Here is a 24366-nt window from a genome sequence, read left to right as displayed (position 1 = left end):
ACTATCCGACGTTCGACCCGTATTTATTTTAACTCATTTGTCTTGCTTGGTGGTGCTGTTTTTAATAGGTTTGGATTACAGAATTGTTATTTTAATCATGAAAATTCAAGGTTACTGAATTTATTGTGTTATGATAACTTTTAAAATATTTATGTCGAACTATTTACAATTATTTTCACCATTCTGTACCAAAAGATTCTAACTCCTCTTCAATCAGCCTTTTTTAAGGTGTAATTCCCCTTTTATTTAAAAAAATGCTTCTCTACACCGGAAGCTGTTGATACTGTAAGCAATGATCTTAGTATAAATATGACAGAATTTGAAATTTTTGTTTCTCATATGTTAAGATTTCATCAGCTAAACTTCAGTAATTAACCCAACTCACTGCAACGCATGGCACGAGATAACTGGGACGGAGCAGATCCCAAGTATATCCCAAGTATATCGGTAAGGTATATGTTGGTGGTATCGGAGCTGATGTGACACGCAGTGAACTTGAGGCAGAGTATGGCAAGTACGGATCTATTCGCGATGTCTGGATTGCACATAATCCTGCTGGATTTGCTTTTGTTGAGTTTTACGAAGAGAGGGATGGTAAGTGAATTGTACTCTTTAGCTATTTAAATTGAACAGAAATGTGCAGCTTTTCTGTTCAGCTTTTCTGTTACTTGAATCTACAAAATTGCTGGCTGGAGGCCAGTCTTACAGGTTCTAATGCCACGTATCAGAGCTACTTTAGCCAGCGAGTTATGTCTAATTGTATAATGCCCCCTCCTCCCTCCTTCCCCCTCTTGTCTCTCATCTCCAATAAGTAGCCCCCTTAGTAATGCCATTCTAATTACCAAGTGTCTAACGCGAATCGTCTTCATATAATATGTTGCAATTCTATTAAAGTATTAAAATCGGCTGCTTATTTTCCTAAAGATATGGCAAGGAATTGTGGTTCAGAGCACATTGTTATGTAATGCATTAGTGCACTTTTAATAAAACAATTGCCAGTGGATTAAGTGGCTCTAAGTATCTAACACTCTGTGACTATTATTTATATTCCTTTGTCCTTAAAACAATTATAGTCTGATCTGTAACCCCCCCCCCCCCCCCCTCTGAGTACTTAAGAGCTTTTGCTCTAGCAAATCTCTTGCAGTTCTCTTGTAATTGTAAATATTATTGCTATGTATGCCATCATGTAAGAGATACCGTATAATTACTATTTTAACCAGGGAGCTTGAGCATGATATTAAGATGAGTGCAGAGTAGAGCCTGGGAGCTTGAGTATTTGCCATGGATGCAGAGTAGAGTAGTAACACCTTGTATAACCTCAAGTATTTAGAAAAGTAAGCCCTGCTGCACAAATTATTTGAGATAGTTTTATATCTGTCCAGTATGGGTCGTAGGTACTACTTTGAAATCTGTTTAGTGTATTTCTTACTAAATGTATATAGTGTTTATTTATCTATTCTATCAGCCACACTGCTAGTAATAGTATAATATGGTATATGAGAGATATTATCCAATCTTATGACGGGAGAGTGATTAGGACTAGTAGTCACAAACCCACTAAAGCACTAATGGTTTGCCCGGTATATTTAATGATTCTCATATTCAATGATAGATGTGTTTCCGCTAATGGACAATAGCTTCAAACATATTTAAACATCTCACACGTGATGCCCAAATAAGGTATTATATACCTACTTAAATATCGGACTTACTAAGTCACTTAGATAAATGTTCATGTTGTGTTGTTAACGTGCCATCTACTTGGTCTCGCGATTAATTGCTTTGCCGGCAATCATTATTAGTCGTGCTAGAGGGAGTTGACAGTGTGGTTTTGTGCTTCGTATTATAATGGAGGTGTTTTTGTAGTGATGGTGTTTTTTTGTTAGATATTTTCGCTATAAGTTGTCGAAATTTATTTTAACGGACATTAATTGGACGCTGGAGGTCCTAACGTTCATTCTGTCCGTTCAAATAAAGTCCAACAAGGTAGTAAAATTAAATACATTAAATGAATGCCTTCGAGCGTTCATTTTAATGTCTGTTAAAAATTATGTCCGTTTACACAATGTCCGTTCAAATAACGTCTAATAAGGTAAGTTGTAATTATACTAGTCAGATGGCACCTTTAAAGGTTTGTAACTTTAACTAAAGAATAGCTTCAGCTAGTTAATCAAACAAAGAATTACCAGCGTATACCTTGACTCGTATCTACACACTACTAATCTACACCCGGCATTTAACTTTAACCATGTGGTCTATTAAACGCCCCTTAACACACACCACGTGACCACGTTATTAACACGTGATCTATGATTTCAATCAGCGGAAGATTTGGTATATTTTTACCATTCGCAAGCACATTTCGTGAAGCAATGACTCCTAGTCCTAGCACTCATTTGTGCGTACCGCTCCATCACAAGCATACATATAACACATTTTTAAACAATTTAATACGATGCAATTCAAGTCCAATTTTACAGCCGCACATTTGCTTGATTAGTCTTTCTGGAAGGTTAATCGTTGTTCTCACTGTTTAAGTTGTGCAGATCGCTCATATCCATAGTTGCGCTTTTTTAAATCAAATTTATTGTTTTGTTATATTGTAAGATACTTGTATTTCCGAGATTGTGTAAGTTATTAGTTAGAAATCGGTGACAGCATGATAAGTTTATTGTCATGTTATTATTTCATATTCATTTTTATGCAAAAGCTTGCAGTTGTTCGGACAGAGTAAATCTGAATTCAATGTTGTGTTTTCATCAAAATAAAATCGTTTTTCAGTAGTCGAAGATTTTTTGTTTTCCCAACATACTGCTAGTCGAAATAGTGACAAACAACATGTTCGTTTTGGTTTAAAAGCTTTTTCGAATAGACTAAGTCCGTCGAGTTAAGGAACAGTCAAGTAATGGGATGAACTATGAATATTAGTAATATTATAACACTATAAGTAATATTATAACACTATAAGTAATATTAACACTATTAAGTAATATTATAACACTAATCTAAGCACACCTCATTAATTGTAGCTACTAGCAGTGCTGTGGAACGGCGTGACATTAATAAATTCAGAGGACACATTTAATATGTGTTGCCAACGTACGAAATAACACAAACTTATCTTCCATCATTCGCTCAAGTTATCTTCCATCATTTACTCAAGTTATCTTCTATCGCTTGAAAAGTTAAAAACAGCTTATGCAGTCATATTTGGTTACTATGGTTATAATGGTTACTATGGTAACTTTATAGAATATTACAGGATGAAGAAACCAGCGGGAACAGTATTTCTCCGTGGACCTATGGGTGAGTTTGCAGCTGACAAGCCTGAGAAACCCTTCCTAACCTCCTTAGCCAGGCCCATGCCGGGACCCTCCAACTACAACCCCGCTAAAATCAAGACCGGTGCAGGAGAGTGGAGTATAGTTGGGAAGCCTAAAGACCTGCCTGTTTCAGCTGGACCCCCACCCACCCGGTACAGGACGGACACAGATCTCTCCTGGAAAGACAAGACTATCTCTCTGAAGCAGCAGGGTAAGACCTGTCCTCTGGGTCCCCGGTCTGATGTGCATGTTACAGCCAGCAAGGGCCCAAACGCGTACAACGTGAAGTACGGAAATGTTGGACATCTTTCCCAGAAGTACTCTATTGGAGCTCGAACTGACGTAACAGCGATCCTGCATACCAAGGGAAGAAACATCCCTGGACCCAGTTACCTGGCTCCAGATGACCGATCAAACAGCTTCTCCCTAGGGATGCCAATACCTATTCCTAGCGAGACATGGGGACCCGGGCCCGCGGGCTACGAACCTCCGCAATCAATCAGGGGTGTGAACGCTCCTCTCCCAGCTAAAGTAGACAACGAACTAGCCAGCTCCACTGACATCACCCTCCCAAGGTTCTTTGGCTGGAATGTGGGCTACACCCCCTTCAGGAAGATTAATGTGGAGGACAGTCCGGGACCTATGTACGATATCGGGACCACCATGGGTGAAGGGCAGTCTAAAAGTGTGGCCTGGAGACAAAACTTCCACATTACAAAGGAAGGGAAGGTGCCTGCCTGGCCTGCCAGCAACAGGAGGGCTCCTGCTCCAGGGTCGTATAACCCTCGGTTCTCCGACAAGCCCAGCATCCCCAAACAGACGATGGCACACACAACCATCTCACCTACTGACCCCGGGGAACCGGGTCCAAACAAGTATAAGAAAGAGAAAGATGAGTTTTCAAACACAGCTTACTCTTTCGGAGCCAAGGGAAAGCCGACGTACCCTGTGATTCTGAATTACGTTGAACACTCTATTGCAGCTGACATCCCCGCACCTCATAAATTCTGTGGACCCTCAAACTTCTCAAAGAACAGCGGTCCCAAGTCGGTTATCTCTCTGCCACTTAAAAGACCCGCTAATACCATCCCCGGACCTAACAGGTACCGGCCAGAGTTAACCAAAATAAAGGGCCCCCAGTACAGTATCTCCTCTAAAATAACAAAGAGCGATGATAACGGTATCCCAGGTCCCGGATCGTACAACACAGTCAGTTCTAAGCCTGAGACACCTCTCTTCAAGCTCACTGGAAGGCCCAAAGTCAGGAAAGCAGAAGCAACCCCCGGTCCTAACGCGTACAACATTGCAAAGCCAAGCACTAAACCCAAGGGTAAGGGTGCTACACTGAAGGGTAGGCCCTCGCCCTTTGTTTACTCAGGTTTTAAGGACACATCAAGAGTCTCTACTCTCGCTTCGTGATCAATTAGTGATTTAAATTTGAATTTCTACAGACATTCAGACAATAGACAAGGAATGATAAATTTGAAAATTTGTGAAGATATTTACGTACAGTATAATTAGTATCTGCAAACGATTTATTTTGAATTTCCAGATTTGAAAGCAATAGACTTTAAACTATGATAAATTATTAAGTCATTTTTGAAAACATCATTAATGTAATTCACACTAAATTTTAAATAATTTACTTATTTAATATTCAATTACGACTTATTGATCAATCACAAATTCAGTCGGAGCAGGGAAAAAGCCCGTTTAAAAATTGTTTTGAAAACCAATCAGGAGCCAAAAATCCCAAAATCGCACATTAAAGATGTCAATACAATTTTACGTTTTTTGTGTTAGAGCAACGACCAGTTGTTACCAATTTATTCTTTTAGATGCTTTTTATAAATTTGGGGGTTAACGGAGAGTCAATCACCTTTACAATTACGTCTGGTTGTAAAGTGGTAAGTTTTTGGTTTTTGGAAACTTTAATAAAGCAGATAAGACACAATTATCTCTAATTATCTCTAATTATCTCTACCAATAATTCAATTCATTAAAATATTTTCAGTAGCGCTGGAAAAGATTAAATAAATAAATATTTAATGTAATTGGTTTTAAAACTAGAACGACAAGATATTGGCAATTATCAATTATCTAATTATATAATCGCTCTGCAAGGGTTGAACAGATAATCTGATCAGTGTCAGGAAAATTGATAAGCCGTGATATAACAAGTGAAAATTGCACAATTTTATCATCTTATGTTGCTAACACCCAACATTTGAATATTTGATCCAATGACACAAATCGAATTATTCTCCAATCGCAAAATTCTTAACGGCTGTTTTGTGTACTTTTTTGTTTTCGTTCGTGAGGTTCTGAAAATTTGAGTAAAATCTTATTTGATCGTGATGAAGAAATGCATCTTTTTCTACTTACTCTTTATCATGGTGAGTGATGAAGATTTGCATCTTGTTTTATTTACTCTTTGTCATGGTGAGTGATGAAGATTTGCATCTTGTTTTATTTACTCTTTGTAAAGGTGAGTGATGAAGATTTGCATCTTGTTTTATTTACTCTTTGTAAAGGTGAGTGATGAAGATTTGCATCTTGTTTTATTTACTCTTTGTAAAGGTGAGTGATGAAGAGTTGCATCTTGTTCGGACCAATTGTATGTAACACTACGATCAGTCAGTCTGAGACCTCTGAGTAATTGGAGTGTTACATAAGTAAAGTGTCAGTCCCCCTCCCCCACTCCCATCGTCCGATTAAGTCGCAAAATCGAAACCTTGGCTCTCTCCTCTATTTAGCTGATGGACGTAATTTATGGATGACCCCTTACATACGATGTCTTACACAAGAACGGATTTCCAAACATGCATAAACCGATATTTCAGGGACTAGCCACTGAAATCCACAACTCTGAGTTTGAAGAGGCTGAGGTAGACGACATCTACATAATTGGGTGTGACCCAGGTTATGTGACAAACCCTGATAACACGTGCTCTCAGTGTACTCCAGGAACGTATGTAACCACTGACAGTAACCATAGTAACCGTCAGCACTGTGGGTTGTGCCCGTATGACACCTACAGTGGCGTGGGGGCTACAGAGTGCAGTGTGTGCGGTGAGGGGCTCGGGACTTTACAAATTGCATCCACTTCGGCAGCTGATTGTGTTGGTATGTTGTTATTAAGTTTGTTTTTCTAAATTATTAATTTTTGAATATTAAAACAAAAATTGTATTTTTAATTTGACGGAGCTGTTGTGTTTGGCCACATGATAAAAGCAATAGTAACCATAGTAACCATACTCATAGTAACAATATTAACCATAGTAACCATAGAAACTACACCATCTCAGCGGTATGCAGGATACCCAAAATGCACAATGTTGCCCGCATTACCCCCGGATCACGCGTCCCTGAAGGAGGAGATGTAGAAATGATTTGTTCTGAAGGATATTACTATGGTAACGCTGGTAGTGCGACTATTTCTTGCATTAGTTCTACCAACAACTTCCCTGCTTCCTGTAGAAGTAAGTTAATTATCGTTTTCATTAAAATATGTTGGAAATATGGATGCTGATGAAGTGCGATGAAATTTAATTGAAATCAGCTTTTTTTTAAAGTGATCGTTATGGATACATGTTTGATTTAAGTAATAATGAAGTAAGTAATGATAATATAAAACAGTATACATTTATTTTGCGACATGTTGATAAATAAAAATGCACCAGTTAAATTTTGAACCTATCAAAGTCTAATTTTAAGTTATACATATATGTTTGTTGTCGTTGTTTTATAACTTATGAACAGTAAACTTTCTCAAAATCATGTCAGTACTCGACGCTATTTTATAATCCGTTTGTCACGTCTAGTCACCACATTATTTTCAGAATTATCGATATCGGCCAGTGCTCCGTCCGTCAAAGCAGGAACCACAGCAACCCTCACATGTACAGTCGAGGCGAGTGATGTTGGTAACCATAGTAACAACCATTTTGGTATCTATTGGATACACCCCACAAATAGTGATACCCTTAAATACACCACAACAACAACCATGGCACCAATGCCTCTAGAGGATGGTGTTACCATGGTGACCACTTCCACTTTGAGTATCTCCAGGTTTAACTCAGGAGATGCTGGCTTGCATTCTTGCCGTGTGGTTTATGATGAACCTATCCGGGACGAACACTCTGCCGAACTATATTTGGGCATAGGTAATGGTTAACTTTAAGTTAAGGTAATTGTACTAAACACATTAATTAGCTAGAAATAATTATTTTTGTGCAAATTGTTGTCTTCATTGAAAATCAATCATGAGTGTAAAGTGTTGCACATTTATAAGTAAGAATCTCATTAAGATTGATATTATATGTTTTTTGATATAATTTAAAAAAAAACCAAAAGTGTCATGAAAAAATAATTTAATAAATAAATGGTTAACTATGATTGAATATACAGAAAACGGCGAAGGGCCCATGATGTAATACAACTTTGACTGTAATAAGTTTCCATGTGATGCCCATATAAAGAGATAATGGCTAAAATAACTTGCTTTCAGTTGATTTAGTGATGGCTCCTGCGGTCAAACAATTTGTTTCTGCTGGCGAAGACTTGGAAATCTACTGTACAATGAACACAGATGAACACTACGCTTACAGATTAATCACATGGCAACTTAACAACGGAGATAACGTTTGTAATTCTATAATTTTTAATCAATTAGAATTATAAAAAGAATAATTTCGTGCTGTGACGTCCTGAACCCTCGACTCAGTATTCTTCAAAACAACGCTTAACCCCAACATATTACAACTTATTAAAACTCAACACAGCTTATCACAACTCATCACAACCTATCACAACCTATCACAACTTATCACAACTTATGTCACAACCTATCATAGCTTATCACAACTTATCACAACTTAACACAACTTATCGCAACTTATCACAACTTATCACAACTTATCACAACTTACCACAACTTATCACAACTTATCACAACTTATCACAACTCATCACAGCTTATCACAACTTATCACAACTTATCACAACTTATCACAACTTATCACAACTTATTTCAATTTATCAGAACTATCTACAGATATACTCGGGAGTGACCACATTTACCTCTGACTCAGTTCATAACAGTATACTGACCCTCTCAAACACAACGCTAACAGACTCTGGAACCTACACCTGTACAGCTAAATACATACATGATGGGTCTGATCACGTGTCCTTTAGTGAGAGTGTGGATGTTATTGTGAGGGGGTTTGAGGTTCATCCTGCCGACCAGATAGCAGAGGTCGGATCAGGCATTACGATTAGTTGTGCGGTTGTTGGCGAACAGCCAGCTGAAATTTCATGGTAACATTGTAATTTGTATGTTATAGTATATGATATATTACAATGATATAGCACCTCTGATTCTTACATATCGCTTACATTTACTCGTTACCCGATGTTAGTAAACTAAATATGGCTATTACTATCACATTTCCTTTCAGTCCGATTTTGCATGATGAATAAGATACGTTTAAATTCATTTCCAATATAACCAAATGATAACCTCAAACCCAACAAGTCTGTTATTTCTAATCAATCAAACCACAAACTAATACGTCTGCAGTATGATATTAAATACTGTAAAACTGTTAATTTGTGCTAGGGATTTATTGTCCTGATTATTTTAGAGCATATAAGTACGTGGAATTTTATGTCACGAAATCGATTGTTTGAAACTCATCTCTCCATTGGACCATTTAAATTCGCAAAAATTATTTTTATAAAACCTCGAAAATATTCATTTACACAGTAAACTGACTATTTTTTGCAGGACCAACTCAGGAATAAGCACCACCTCAACCGTACACTCTGCAGTAAAGGAGCACACTAACAGGACTTGGATAACATCCAGCACACTTACACTCACTAACGTGGTGTCAGGTCATAGCGGAGGTTATGAGTGTTCAGCTGATTTTGGAGGAGTTGCTTTGGAGAGTACTTCTGCAACACTTATTGTTAAAGGTAATACATGTTACCTTTACACGTGTTACACGTGTTACTAACACGTGTTTCTTTTCAGTTTCAATAGTCTTATGATACTGTTCGTAAATTAAAGGTCGATTAAATTAACCAAATATTTAATTGTTCGCCCACATTACCCGTTCCTTATTTTTCAGATTTTGGTATCGCTGAAAACCCAACAAGTAAAACGTATCTGGCGGGTGATGAAGCAGTACTTACCTGCACTGTAAAGAATACAGATGTTCCTCCTGGTACAATCCGGTGGTACAAGCAGACAGGCGGGGACAATGATATGGTCGATGATACGAGGGTGAACTTTGATGGTGGCAGTCCCGTGGGAACCTCCACTTTTACTGTTAGATCGTAAGTCTATTTTTAGATCGTAAGTCTATTTTATAATCAGTTCTGTTTTGGAAGGAGCTGATAAAAGGGGTTTCAACCACGGGCCAGTCCCCAATCAAAAAGACTAAATCAATTAACTCTCTATAATTCATTAATTAATTAAGTCTCGATAATGCATTAGTTAATTAACTCTCAATAATGCAGAGTTAGGAGTGAAGATGCGGGAGAGTACTTTTGTGAAGCGGTCTATGTTATCTCCGATGTGCTGGTTGTCCGGAGGAGCCTCCCCGCTCTACTTCAAATAGGTTTACAATTTAATTAAGTTATATCACTATCAGTAATCAGTATTAACCTGCAGTACGAATCGAATCTTTTAATCCAAAATTTAGGAAAGGATCTAAATTCAATGGTTGATTCAAAGTTGAACTGAAAGATTGCAAGTTGATCGTGTTATTTTTGTCAGGGTGTGAAGATAGACACAAGAATTGCAGTAAGAAGCTGGGTGGAAAGAAAAAGATACGTAAGAAATGTAAAAAGTCAGCTTGGATCCGATCCTGTCCGCTTACCTGTGGTTTCTGCAAAATGTGACTTGTTAATTAAGCTATTAGTTTTACACCAATTATTGTTATATCAGGAGTTTATCGGGAATAGCTTAAAATGATATTTTAATTCCACTTTTGAAGCATCGTATATTATATTTGCCATAATATCTTCATAAATTGTAATTCGCTTTTTATATAACATAAATTTTGGCGATACTTTTGATAGCTAAGTAATTCAATGTAAAGTAAACAGAATATAAAATTTTCCTGTTTGGGTAGAAACTGTGTTTATCTTTTAAAATAAAGCTTCTCAATAGATTCCCTTCCAATTTGTTTCCAATCAGATACAAAATTTGATAAGGCCTCTACTGCATGATGGGCAAGTTACCACAAAAGAAATTTGAGTCTATTATAATATATAAGCTAAATTTGGCGGTTTTTACTGAAATTTTGACCAGTGACCAATAAGTGAGGTAGGTGAGAGTGACACAAGTCGCCATCAAGGTACTGGAAGCAGTATTTCCGGAGAAAACTTTGATGCAATGAAAAGTTTGAATATGTCCTACCGGTAGGACATAATATTCTAATTTGGGCTTTCCGCGACCCAAATTTCACTGTTTTGACTGAATTTTTTCTTGAATAACAACAGTACTCACACCACGTGACACAAACCAATCAATCAAAACACAGCATTCATACCACATGTCACAAACCAACCAATCAGAGCACAATACTCATACCACGTGACACAAAGCAACCAATCAGGACACAGCATTCATACCACGTGACACAAACCAACCAATCAGGACACAGCATTCCTACCACGTTACACAAACCAACCAATCAGGACACAGCATTCACACCACGTGACAAAAACCAACCAATCAGGTCACAGCATTCACACCACGTGACACAAACCAACCAATCAGACAACCTCCTGAGCTGAGATTGATTAGTATTGAATAACCAGGGTGGCTGATCATATAAGTTAAACTAACACTATAACGTATTTATAAAACAGTAGTTTGACCATTCTAGCTAAAACTTAAAATGATCGACCTGTATTTTGACTTTTGAAATTTCTTTTCGATTAAAATTGATACGCAAATGCTCAGCATGAAATGAAATAACTTAAGAAACAACAAAAACAATATGAAAGCAAAAATCTTATTTCATTACTCGGTTTTAACGCTATTTTACGTTACCAGACTTAATTTTTGTCAAATCAATTATAAAGGTGTCTGCTAACTCACTATCAACCAGACATAAAACGAAATCAGAAAAACGTCAATAGCGGCAGCGTCGTTTCAGGGTCACCCTGGTTAATCTCACAGAACTATCAAAATTAAGGAATTAGATCAAATTAATTAATTAATTAATCAATTAGATCAAAATAAAAGATGTTATCCTGGAGGATAATATTAAAGAAGATAACGCAACTTTAAAGTCAAGGAACTAAACTTAAAGTGAAATTAAAATCAGATCTGACTTTAAGAAGACTGGATCGACCGCTCTGGTTGAAAACTAATTGCAAATTTAAATGATCTTTTTAAAGAATCGACATCGTCTCATTTCTTCTCAAAGTCAGATAATAAATTGTCTGCTTAGAATTAAGTAGATTAGATTAATTTAAAAATGAAATTGAAAACCTAAAAGCGTCCTCAGGGAGAGAGTTTGCGATTAAAATTAATGTGTGACAGGGATAAAATTGCTCCTTCAGCAACAAAAGCATTAAGTCCGCATCCCAACATAACCTACAGAGTTTTTATTAGCCAGCAGGTCGGGCATGCAGCCAGCAGGTCTGGCATACAGCCAACAGGTCGGGCATGCAGCAAACAGGTCTGGCATATAGCCAAGTCTGGCATACAGCCAACAGGTCTGGTATGCAGCCAACAGGTCTAGCATGCATCCAAAATGTCGGGCATATAGCCAGCAGGGCTGGCTTACAGCCAACAGGTCTGGCATACATCATATCGTGGTGTAAACACAAAACAAAAACCAGCAATCAAAAGTCAATAAACAACCAGAATAAATATTTATTAGCATTTACAATTTACATCTGATCGGTAAGTACTTATTAAAAACAATGTCCTAAAGTCAAATATACAGATCTGAAAGGGGTGGGGACAAGGAGGTTATCAAGGAGGTTATCACAGCTTCTCCACCAGAATTTAACCGCTTTAATCCGGAAGTTTTCCGGAAATTAACCAGCTTTTAACCGAAATTCAACTGGTTTCTTGCGGAACTTTCGGATCTCAGCCGGTTTTAATAGAAGGTGAGCCGTAGGTAATCAGGATCACCTTATATGGGTATCACGTGGACGTCTTGCGGAGTGGAGCTAAAACTTCTCCGCTTTGAACCGGAAACCAAATTTGTTACAATAGGTGTTTATAACCTGAGCCAGGATTGGTGATCCGCAGAAGAACACTGTCACCTGAAAATGAGAACGGATAATTGTTTTAATTTCGGTTTTAATGCGATTAAATTAATTTAATTTAATTTGATTGATGATGGTATATTTATAATTATATGGTTCGCTCTGAATGATTTTCATAGCAAGATTAAAAATTGTATTTTATAATATCGAGCTGAATTTGTAGCGGTATACATATTTTAGTGCTGCCTGTTTCAATTCTTATAGTTATATCAGAATAAATTCTCGTATCTCGTAATATTATAGTCTATAGAGCTGGTACTTATTTCATTATTCTAGCAGACACTGTCGGAAAGGTTTGAAATAGTATTACATTTAATAGCTAAATCAATAAATATTAATTAGTTATTACTAATACTAGTCTACTGGTCTACATTAACTGAAAGTACAGATTTACACACGAACCTTTCCCTTTTTATTCTTGTTCAGCTCCGTGAAAACTTCTTTCCAATCGGGTCTCCCTGCTTTTGTTCGTGCCTGGTAGTAATTATTTAATTAATTTAATTAATTAATAATCATTGGAAATGACTTCAATAATTAACAAATAAGTAAAATTTCAGACAGTATCCCCTTATATGGATTTTGATATACTTAGAAGGAGTAAATGGAAGATATTGAGTTCGCTCATGACTCAAAAATAAAGCGTGTCACTTGTAAAATAGCGTGTCACGTGTAATTTGCAATTCATAATTATAATTCACTGACCTTCAGCCCTGTTATCACATCTTTATTACTTTTTTCGTGCATCAACTCCAGAGCCATTTGCAGACCCACAGCTTTTACGTCACTTTTCCTCAACGCCGAGGTCATATACATGTGGAGGTCAAGGAAAGAAGCATCTGGATTATCGTCAACTGGAGGATAGTCATTGGTCTCAGCAGGCTAAAGTGCCACGTATTCACAAAATGTTAACTAAGAAAGTTTTAAAAAGTACTGCAGAGTTAGATGAGAAGTATTGTACATTGTACATTGTACATTGTACATTGTACAATGTACATTGTACATTGTATAGCAAACAATGATATTTAACCGTACCAACTGATATCTCCTTGGCATCTGTCTCCAGCTGCGTCATCAGCTTCAAGAACCACTCAAACGAGTGCTGGTCCCGGTTGATCCAGAAGAAATCCACCTTCTTTATTTTGAAAGCTCCGTCGTTTTCAGGAGGAACCCAGCGGTGTCCGCACTCCGGACACTTCTGGTTGGTAAGCTGGTACTTGTGGACTATTGTTTGTAGTATTGAGGCATAGGGGGTCACTCCTGTAGAGGTTTGTAGGTTTATAACCTATCAAGACTCGTACCGTGTTGTACGAGCTTCACCTGTGCGCGCCGTTAAGTCACCATGGTAACCAGTAAGTAGAACTAGAGGTATGCGGATTTTTAAACCAAATGTAACTGATGACAATTCAGTCTGTAAACACATCACTTTCTTAAAGGTTAAAATCGGGAAATCATAGATAAATATAAAGTACGTGCTGCAGGACTGATAATTTAAGTAGCAGCACTAATGGGAAGACTTAGGAAATATAACAAATATTGGACATCGCAGATTTCTAAACTTGTAAACTTATACTGATACCTGGTTTGGTATAGCTGAGCAAATACAAAGCCTACTAACCTATGCCAGCAGCAATAAGGACGGCGTGCTCAGCAAATACAAAGCCTACTAACCTATGCCAGGAGCAATAAATCAATAAGTACGGAGTGCTCAGCAAAAAAAAGCCTACTAACCTATGCCAGTAGCAATAACTCAATAAGGACGGCGTGCTCAGCAAATACAAAGCCTACTAACCTATGCCAGTAGCAATAAGGATGGCGTGCTCAGCAAATACAAAGCCTACTAACTTACTAACCTATGCCAGTAGCAATAAATCAATAAGTACGGAGTGCTCAGCAAAAAAAAGCCTACTAACCTATGCCAGTAGCAATAACTCAATAAGGACGGCGTGCTCAGCAAATACAAAGCCTACTAACCTATGCCAGTAGCAATAAGGATGGCGTGCTCAGCAAATACAAAGCCTACTAACCTATGCCAGCAGCAATAAGGACGGCGTGCTCGGACTCGAATATGTCCACAGCGGGTGCTCCGTAGGGTCCGTCAATGAACACTTCGATCTGCTTCCAATCCGAGCAACTGTTTATTGAACTGTGTGCACTCAGCTGTTTGTCGTACTCTGTCAACCTGTGATGAAGAACCACGTGATGCCCATATAAGGGGATAATGAGTCTGATCATTCATACTTACAAAACTGTCAAATGAACCGTCGTAAATTACTCGAAATTCGTCATCGTCCCAAATTGCTAACTGTAACACTTACTTATTTAACATATTTTATAATTTAACTTGTTTCTATTGATTTAATGATATCATTTAGTCCTCCAGCGTCCACATAATGTCCGTCCAAATAAAGTCTGATGAGGTTTTACATAAAAATTACTTTTATTATATAGGAATCATAAGAACAAGATGAACAAGAAACCGTGGTAACCTTGATAGTCGTAATAAACGTATTAACCGTAGTAACCGTAGTAACCGTAGTAACCGTAGTAACCGTAGTAATCGTAGTAACCGTAGTAACTGTGGTAACCGTGGTAACCGTGGTAACCGTGGTAACCGTCATGGTAACCGTCATGGTAACTTACCCGACATGTGATGTATCGTTAAGATGATTGTTACTGTCCCCGAGTGCTAACACTGACTTGCCATTAATATACTCCAGTTTATCTTCCTCCACGTGATCGTGTCTTACTTTTACATAGTCGTAGAGTTTGTTGGTCCAGTTACCTACTGCCCTGAAGTAATAAAGTAATGATAATATATGATATCAAATGTTGGAATAGTTCGCTGTTTATTAGTCTTATGATGGATAATATCTGGTTGAATAATACTTTCAACACTACTATATAACAAATAATTTGACGCCGAAAATTTGCCTACATTCCTTTCTTCCTGTTTCATTTGTCCTTGTCTCTTTCAACCGGATATTATCCAATTATCAGCTTATCAGTATAATATATTATGATAATGATATATTATGATGTGTAATAATATGATAATAATATATTATTACATATAATGACATATAATGATATATAATAATGTATAATTGTAATAACAATAAAAAGGATGACAACACTTTAGTACAATTACTCTCATGAGTTGATATTAAATTATATCGGTTAAATTCAGAAAATTTGATAGTTGGAAACAAAGTGGCATTATATAAATCAATTTCTAAAAGAAATTTAGAAAATGTTGGAAATCTATTATATGAAATTGTTCGACTTCGAGTAACTAATACCCAGTACTTTACCTAACGTGAAGGGATAGTGGATATTTTCCCTCCGCTGATGATGAAATAGTGAATGGATGCCATTCGTATCTTGCTATTTTTGGTATATTTACAAAAATGTAGTCTCCTGCATTAAACCGAAAACCTTTCGGTCGTCCAATCTCGATATGTACTACCTGCAGAGGATTAAATATACTATCAGGTTTTAAAAAATTTTAAACCCAGGTCTCATGAAGTAAATTATATTGAAACCGAGACAAACATTTATAAAGTTGTATTGAAAATCTTAAAGGACTAAATCACTCAAAAACATAGTCACTTGAAACTATACGTTACATTAATTAACAATCAAAAGCTAAAGCTTAATCTTCATACCCTTAATAAATAATTTACTTTAATAATAATCAAATCATTTAATATAATCTGTATACCCTTGACGGGAGAATATTAGCGTCGTTAACGTAAGTGTGCCCGTAGTAGGACAGCGTGAATATCCTCGATTTCCTCACAAACTCCACAATAAATATAAGAGCTGGGATAGTGGCCCACATGAAGAAGGATTTGGAGTGGAAGAAGAGAAGAGCTGCGTACGGGATGTACAGCATATGGGAGAAGTAAAACACCTGAAAGTTAAGTAAAATCAGAAATAGCACACGTTACATGGGTAATATTGTTTTGTCATGACCCATTAATTTATCTCGAAACTAAGCCAGGAAATTCTAAAAAAATACAATTATGGACCCAACAATCAGCTTTATTTCTTGATTACAATAACGCCTATTTTATCAACTTCTGTAAACCCTTCCATTGTAGCATCACAAGATTATAGGTCTATGTTAAAATAATACAATCAAGGGATATAATATTTATATAAAGGAGATACAAAACCACGTGATGCCTATATAAGGAGATATAGGATCACGTGATGCCCATATAAAGAGATATAGAACCACGTGATGCCCATATAAGGAGATATAGGATCACGTGATTTATAATATTGCTGATAACACTAACTTGGAAGTATCCTTCTCTCCGCACGTATGGATGTGAGCAGAGCGCCATCGTTATGCTGATTAGTACTAACAGGGCACCTGGACGGAGGGTAAGTTAGTATTATTATTAATTAAGTATTGTTATTAATTGATAATAATATTTTAATATGCCAGTTAAGAGTTTTTCTCCTTTTCCATATTAACCACGAAATAAAGAAACATAAAACGAGATTAAAAGAAGAAATAGCTCTTACCAGTAGCATAGGCAGTCCCAAACCATCCCAAAGTGGCTGTATCATCGTGTATCCAGAACAACTTGACAAGATACTGATAACCTTTGGACGTACCTCCTGGAGTATAGCGTATAATTAGTTGATAGTTAATTGTTTGTTTAATAGTTTTATTTGTTAGTTATTTTTGTCATATATTTTAAAACTCTGCCAATAAATAGTGGGTTACGTCATCGTGTTAGCTTGATATTTGCTGTTAAAATGTCAGAAAAACAGCTTTTATAGTACTGAAGACTGGTGGGCGGTGGCTTGCACAACCCATCACAGGATATAGGGGCAAACCACGTGATTCCCATATAAGGAGATTGCCAATCTTGTTTTACTTTAATAATATCGATTAAAAGTCTAACTTTGCCGCCTGATATCATTTTGATGAGTATCCAGTGTTCATAAAACCAAAGTGCCAACCTCAAACTTGAACACAGTAACTGATTTAATCGCACAATTTGATGGTTAACGAATGATCTAATAGTAATATTAGATGTTATTAACCAGTTTTCTGTGCACTGAGTCAGTAAATGGTGATCTCGCATACAATACTGCACTTTTAGGGTACTAAGATTACAATAAATTTACTCGAGACAAAGCTTAGTGTAGTTCGAGCAAAGTGATAACAGAATAACATAACAATAAAATAGTATTATAAATAAATTAATTAACTTACCCAAATAAAAAAGATGGGCTACTGTGTGTATCGCACTTAGAATCAAACAGAAAACTCCTATTGCTTTATGGAAGTCTATAGCTTGGTCCAAAGCTAAAAATTTTGATAAAGGTGTTGCTCTTATCTTCGTTAGTAGATACCGAGACATCGTTAGAAATAATAGCACCCTGAAAACAGATTTCTGGATCAATAAAATAAAGTGGATGTTTTGATATACGTTTTTAGATTATTGTTATTCAGTTACAGCAATACATGAGACAAGATGTTTGGATTACATTTAATCAGAATTGATTCAGACTTCAGAGTCCAAAGATTGAGAAACTATTAAAAGTTTATGGACACGTTCATTGAAGTTTGAGGATATTGGTAAATTTCTAAAATAGCGTTTTCGACGATAGTGGCTTAATTTTAGAATCTATTAATCTAGCATGTTCATAAGTTCTGAACATTAGCCACGTGACCCATACTCCCATATGCACCGCTCAGAAATAAAATGTATTGCTTTTAGGCACTATAATGTAAAAAATGTCACATTTTTGTGACATTGTTTACCATAGCTGCCCGATCAGCATTTTTTGGTCTAAAATATAGTAGATTAGGTCAATATAACAATTATGATTCAACATTGGTTAAAGGGCAGTGATCGAACGGCTTTAAGGCAATATTTCGTAAACTTTGTCACACTCAGAATACGAGACCTCTTTTCTACTGTGAGGTGTCCTCAAAACCCTTTCAACTCATTATTTGATGGTTCTTCTGCCAATCATAGCCCTAAAATATGTTGTTTTAAAAAGTTAACAAATATATACACTTGGTTATTGGGAAATGATGTAAATTCTGTCACATAATATGGAATTTGATATATAATCATTTATATCTGATTTTGGTTCGGAAGGCGGGAAAACTCTATATAAGGACGATACACGGATACAGTTGATTCAAGTATAGGGCAGTTGATGTAAACATCGTCACAAAATGATACGACATCGTAAATAGGTCACATTTTGCGGGGAATCTCTATATAAGGACGATACAGGGACACAGTTGATTCAAGTATAGGGCAGTTGATGTAAACATCGTCACAAAATGATAAGACATCATAAATAGGTTACATTTTGCGGGGAATCTCTATATAAGGACGATACACGGATACAGTTGATTCAAGTATAGGGCAGTTGATGAAACATCGTCACAAAATGATACGACATCATAATAGGTTAAATTTGGAAACAATGATTATAGAATGAAATAGTCTGTGATTAACATAATATTACGTACATTATAAAATGGGCAGGGGTTTTTAAATTTCCTCTGTATTAATCTTTTCATACTGTAATTAGGACTGTTCACGTGCCCCTATTTTGAAGAACCATACCTCAGTTAAAATTCAATTTTCTTCCAGGAATTATTGGTTGATTATTGTTCAGCAAATTAGAACTCAAGTTTAACAATGCTGAGTTTAATTTTACTAAGTTACTGAAATGTGACGAAATTCACTTTTTCTGCCACAACAGTATTATTTCAATGTGATGAAAAATTGGCATGGGTTTCTACATTTCTTGTATAAATCCATTCCAACTATAATAAGGACTATTGATATGAAAGAAAATGTATCTAAATTTTAAAATGACGTATGTGACGAAATTTACATTTTTTGCCCCCTATTTTGAAGAATCATACCTCGATTATGATATAATGTTACTTTATCACCATATTACCTATGTCGATAAACTAGTTATTTTGCCAACAAATAGCAAATAAAGTTATCATATTTTTTTGTGACGAAATTTACAAATTTTTACCCTGTTCAGGTGTTGAAATTTGTCCAATGTTAACATATCACTGCCATATAATAATTTATATGACCGGCGTATGGTTGAAATATTGTTAATTGATCCATAGTACGTAATATAGGGTGTTTAAGTTGGTATACTAATATTTACTCAATTTCACACATGTTGAGATATCATACAAATTTATGTGACTAAATTTACCTATTTCTGCCTTCTGTATTTGTATTTGCCTATAACAATGAAATATGTGAACAATTCCAAACACATTCAGCTCACAAAATAATGCTAGATTATTCGGCATTTCTTGTCAGGATGTCATAAACATCCCTCATATAAATTTCTTAAATGTGTGACGGAGTTTACATGATGCTACCATTTAACGTAAAAAGTCGCTAAATATGTAGATAATAGTCATATGCAACTATCCTATAAATTGGAAATTCGAAAATTTGGTCAAACACGGCAACAAGGGGTCCATATAAACTCTGTCACGTTTTTATAGTGTGACAAAGTTTACAACTCACTGCCGGCCGCATTTAAGCGATATCTTATCGTCTGATAAAGATATCGTTATGCGACAAAGTTTATCTAGAGGATGAAACGATTATCCTAACCATGAAGGGTTTATATAGTGTCATAGTGTGACACATTTTACATCATCGTGCCATTCAGTAGGGTCACTAATATTTACCAATATCCTCAAACTTCAATGAACGTGTCCTTATATAAAACTTGAAAAGGTTTTAATTAGCAATACTCACACACAAAGGTTTATCATTTTCCCTGTTCCCTTAGCAATCATCAGGGCCAGGCTCTCCCCGTTTAACCAGGCTCCGACAAAGAACAAGACAACCATTATGGTCACTAACACTGTCATATTTGATACCAGGGCCATGTTGTTCACCAAAAACCTGCGTTGGAGTTATCTCAATCTGTTATACAACGAGGGAAATGATCTGCCCGTTAATGAAATACGTATTGTTATATTAAGAGAGTTATGAAACTAAAAGAAGGTTACAATATTCTATTTTGAAATAAAAAGAAATTGAACTCACGATTTTGAGAAGAAGCTGAGGTATTTCTGAATGAAAGCTCTGAACCAATTAGCTGGGGGAGGCGGGGGTTTCAGCCAATTAGAAGCACTGAAATATTATTTTAGTGATATTAGTAATATTTATAATATAGTAGCACAGTTCTGTCCACTTTGATCAAGTTTAAAATGGGATTTGGCCTTTGGGTTCTTAAGGTCTCGGGAGACATTTTTGGCTTGTGATAATGAATCGATTTTTTGCTGTATTGCACAACTTTTAGTAACAAGTTTCGATGTTTAACAAATTTTTAACGGCTCCGATTATTCTTGCAAGTGAAGCATCGCAAAATTAAACCCAATTTCAACCGGAAATTCGGGCATTTGTTTCCCAATTACTGATCAAACACGAACATTAGTCTTGTGAAGTGGCCGCCAGATAAGACTATTTAACTCACGATCATTTGCATAGCAGAGAATATTTTGAGAAAATAGATAAATTTAATGCAATACTTCACTGATAAAGTAATATACTAATATAACACGTGAAGATCAAAGTAAATCCAGTTGCTCGCACAATTAATTGATTGATACGTATGTCCCTTCATGATGATGGATTATAATTGATCTTCCGAGAGCCAAAAACCGTGCTGGATCCGTACAACCGTGTGTATCAAGATTCAACAACTACTCTAACCTGATTGTTAAGTTCTCAATGACTCCCGGATGCTTGAGAAGCTCGTCGTGGAGCTCCTCGAAGGTAATGGAGCCGCTCTGATCGGCGTCAGCAGATTCGAACAGGGTCTGGGTTAGCTCGTCCAATGTTTCTTCACTCAGCTCTGCCAAGGTAACATTTTTCAATTATAATTGTAACATGTTCTATAGGCGATGAATAATTAATCATTAATCGTTGGTAGATCATGTAAAAAGAGGGAAAACATGAGATTGAGTCATTTATTGTTTAAAAACAAATCATTTTGCCGTGCAGTTGAAAAATAAGGGCCTAGCAATGAATACAAGTTGTTGACCATTAAGCTTACCCAATTTGCTTTCGTCCATACATGATCTGAGGACTATTTTTAACTCGTCTGGATCTATCGTTCCGTTACCTGGTGGAAAATAAGGCTTAGGAATTTCCACTATTTTAATTTGACGCTCACCTCAGTGGAACCACGTAATGAACATTTGAACAAAGTGTTGTTTAGCAGCGTGGATTTGTGTGTTGATCTTACAGTTTGGTAACACTAACTCTTTAGTCTTTCCCGACTGCAGCTATCGTCCTTGTGGGTATTTTACTATCTGGAAAGTTTCAAGAAAATCGTATTGTAGGATCTTGAGACATATGCCTTGGTACCATCCTACAACTTTACCGGGCGGCGATAACCCAGGTAACCTACAACTTTGAGCTGGTACATTGGCACACAATACAACTTTTCTGTACTTCTTCGCTTTACAATGGTTACAAAGTTATAATAGTGCACGGTAAATCACCTGAGTATTAGATGTTGGGCACATGGGATAAACTATGAATTATCGAGAATGTCTCCGTCCAAATTGCAATTATTCCGACTATTAACGCCGACGCTACCAGATATTTGGAAGCGTTTAATTTTGTTTTCTAAAGAACAATGTGATACCCATATAAGGAGATATAAAACCACGTGATACCCATATAAGGAGATACCCAGCTAGATAGGAGTTATTATAACTCAGAGTTATATCAGGACAACCCTCAGAAAGAGACAGAGAAGTGTGAAAGAATGATGATCAGTTTGCTAAAAATAGATTAGTTGGTATTATTATCAGGTGAATTCTTTAAGCACTCCTAACCGCAGACGGGATTGTTAATTATTGCTTAGCTCATTGGTAGAAATCTTACTCTTGGCTGGAAAATTACTAATAAGTCATTTTCTTATTAGGCCCCTTCCAGCCATTGCCACCTGCCACCTAATTTGGCAGGTTTTACATTAAGACTGATAATCAATTTGAAGTCTTAAAATGATTCCTGCAAAATTAACCGAAAACCTGCCTATTTATCGTATTCGTGCAGAGATTTATCTCACGTAATTATTTAATCGAGTTGTTGATTTATAGAAAAGCCTGCAAAATTAACACAAAACCTGCCTCACCTTTCACCTACTCTCGGCAGGTTTGCTCTATTTTGGCAGGTTTTCCGTTAAATATAAAGTCGAATGCTGCAGATTTAACGCAAATCCTGCGTAAGTTGAGATAATTTGAATCAACTTGTGGCGTGATTAAACCTATATTGGCAGGGGTTTTGGATAATTTGAGTGTACAATGTGGAATACTGTAATGATCGTATAACCTTATTACTAGGTAGGGTGTAGGACTGAGACTTGGTTTGTGCAAAGCTACAGAAGTACAGAATGCTACATGCCTACATGGCTCTATAGTTTATACTTTTATACATGCAGTCACTAGTCAGTGGCGAAACGACCGCCCGACACTCCGGCAACCCCTGCTATGCGGAAGGGGATGGGGGGGGTGCAGCTGCGGCCTCTTAGGTACGTTTCGCCACTGCATATTATCCACTGTTACCAACACGGGGTCTATGATAAGTTTGAGTATAAAAGTACAGGGTGGGCCAAAAGTCAGTGTGCAAACGTTGGCCTTAATAGCTCAGTCACTGAGTGCCCAATTGAAATACTTCCTTCTGGTATGACTTAGTACCACCACTGGTTCGAGGAATTTGTCAACTCGAAAAATATTCGCGTTCATTTTTTTCAAATGGAGGTTCATTTTCACATTTTTTTGATAGTTTGGATAATCGGATCAAGCTAAATGTTATTGAATTGTGTTTGGCCATTCGAATTACGTTTGCCCTGAAAGAATGAGAGTTCTAGCTTCTCAGATGACCGAGATATGAAGCATAACAAGCTTGTTCATTACGTGTGATCAGGTGATTGGTTTACCTAATCACGTGATAAGGTGACCCCGTTAACTACCCCGTTAAACATTATGGGAATTGTTAAGGGTGTCCAATTAAGGTGTCGTGTCACGGTGTCACATAATCACCCAGTCAATTTGTTAACGAGATACACAAAATGCTTGTTAACTTCGTCATTTCTAATCCGTTTTGCCTCATTTTTTCAGATCATATGCAACATTTGATAATCTACCGTCTCTAAAAAAATTAGGCGTTCAGGATTTTCAGAGAAAACAATATAGGAGTTTTAATATTGAATGGGCGTGGTCTAAAATATTCGAATTTTCAAATTTTGACGACGGAATCCTCGAACCAGTAAGTACAGTATGCCATCTGCAAAGCAACAGCTCTCAAATATAAAACTCAGCGGAGGTACAGGGTGGGCCAAAAGTCAGTGTGCAAACGTTGGGTCTTATACCTCCGCCGTGTTTTATATTTGAGGGTTGTTGCTTTGCAGATGGTTTACTGTACCTACTGGTTCGAGGATTCCGTCACCAAAATTTGAAAATTCGAATATTTTAGACCACGCCCATTCAATATTAAAACACTTGTATTGTTCTCCCCGAACATGCTAGATGTCTAATTTTTTCAGAGACGGTAGATTATTAAATGTTGCATATGATCTGAAAATATGAGGCAAAACGGATTAGAAATGACGAAGTTATCAAGCATTTTCTGTATCTCGTTAACAAAATTGACTGGGTGATTATGTGACACCGCGACACGACACCTTA

General features: G+C 36.7%; 2 protein-coding genes across 5 annotated transcripts in view; one reads left to right on the top strand and one right to left on the bottom strand.

Moving 5' to 3' along the window:
* Positions 1-5522: 5522 nt before the first annotated feature.
* Positions 5523-10509, top strand: LOC134820778 (carcinoembryonic antigen-related cell adhesion molecule 1-like). Its single transcript, XM_063831390.1, has 10 exons — positions 5523-5719; positions 6167-6449; positions 6632-6805; positions 7166-7492; positions 7837-7970; positions 8383-8648; positions 9118-9308; positions 9464-9671; positions 9855-9955; positions 10114-10509. Exons 1-10 carry the CDS (start codon positions 5681-5683, stop codon positions 10236-10238), a joined length of 1848 nt encoding a protein of 615 aa, XP_063687460.1. The 5' UTR covers positions 5523-5680; the 3' UTR covers positions 10239-10509.
* Positions 10510-11303: 794 nt separating this feature from the next.
* LOC134820823 (NADPH oxidase 5-like) overlaps positions 11304-24366 on the bottom strand; it is a 58011-nt gene continuing 44948 nt past the window's right edge. For all 4 annotated transcript variants that reach the window (XM_063831457.1, XM_063831458.1, XM_063831454.1 and 1 more), the window contains exons 9-23: positions 21726-21794; positions 21383-21524; positions 20714-20800; positions 20420-20569; positions 17866-18032; positions 17166-17261; positions 16934-17010; positions 16351-16542; positions 15941-16095; positions 15270-15419; positions 14654-14808; positions 13662-13886; positions 13332-13480; positions 13032-13103; positions 11304-12626 (exon numbers count right to left, since the gene is read on the bottom strand). In XM_063831457.1, coding sequence (XP_063687527.1) covers positions 12531-12626; positions 13032-13103; positions 13332-13480; positions 13662-13886; positions 14654-14808; positions 15270-15419; positions 15941-16095; positions 16351-16542; positions 16934-17010; positions 17166-17261; positions 17866-18032; positions 20420-20569; positions 20714-20800; positions 21383-21524; positions 21726-21794 — 1982 coding nt within the window. In that variant the 3' untranslated portion in view covers positions 11304-12530. The remainder of the gene's footprint in view (positions 12627-13031; positions 13104-13331; positions 13481-13661; positions 13887-14653; positions 14809-15269; positions 15420-15940; positions 16096-16350; positions 16543-16933; positions 17011-17165; positions 17262-17865; positions 18033-20419; positions 20570-20713; positions 20801-21382; positions 21525-21725; positions 21795-24366) is intronic.

Source organism: Bolinopsis microptera, chromosome 9 (assembly GCF_026151205.1).
Source record: "Bolinopsis microptera isolate Bmic1 chromosome 9, MBARI_Bmic_1.0, whole genome shotgun sequence".
NCBI classification, from domain to species: domain Eukaryota; kingdom Metazoa; phylum Ctenophora; class Tentaculata; order Lobata; family Bolinopsidae; genus Bolinopsis; species Bolinopsis microptera.
Note: the sequence above shows the minus strand (reverse complement) of the source record. Positions and strands in the feature narration are given on the sequence as shown.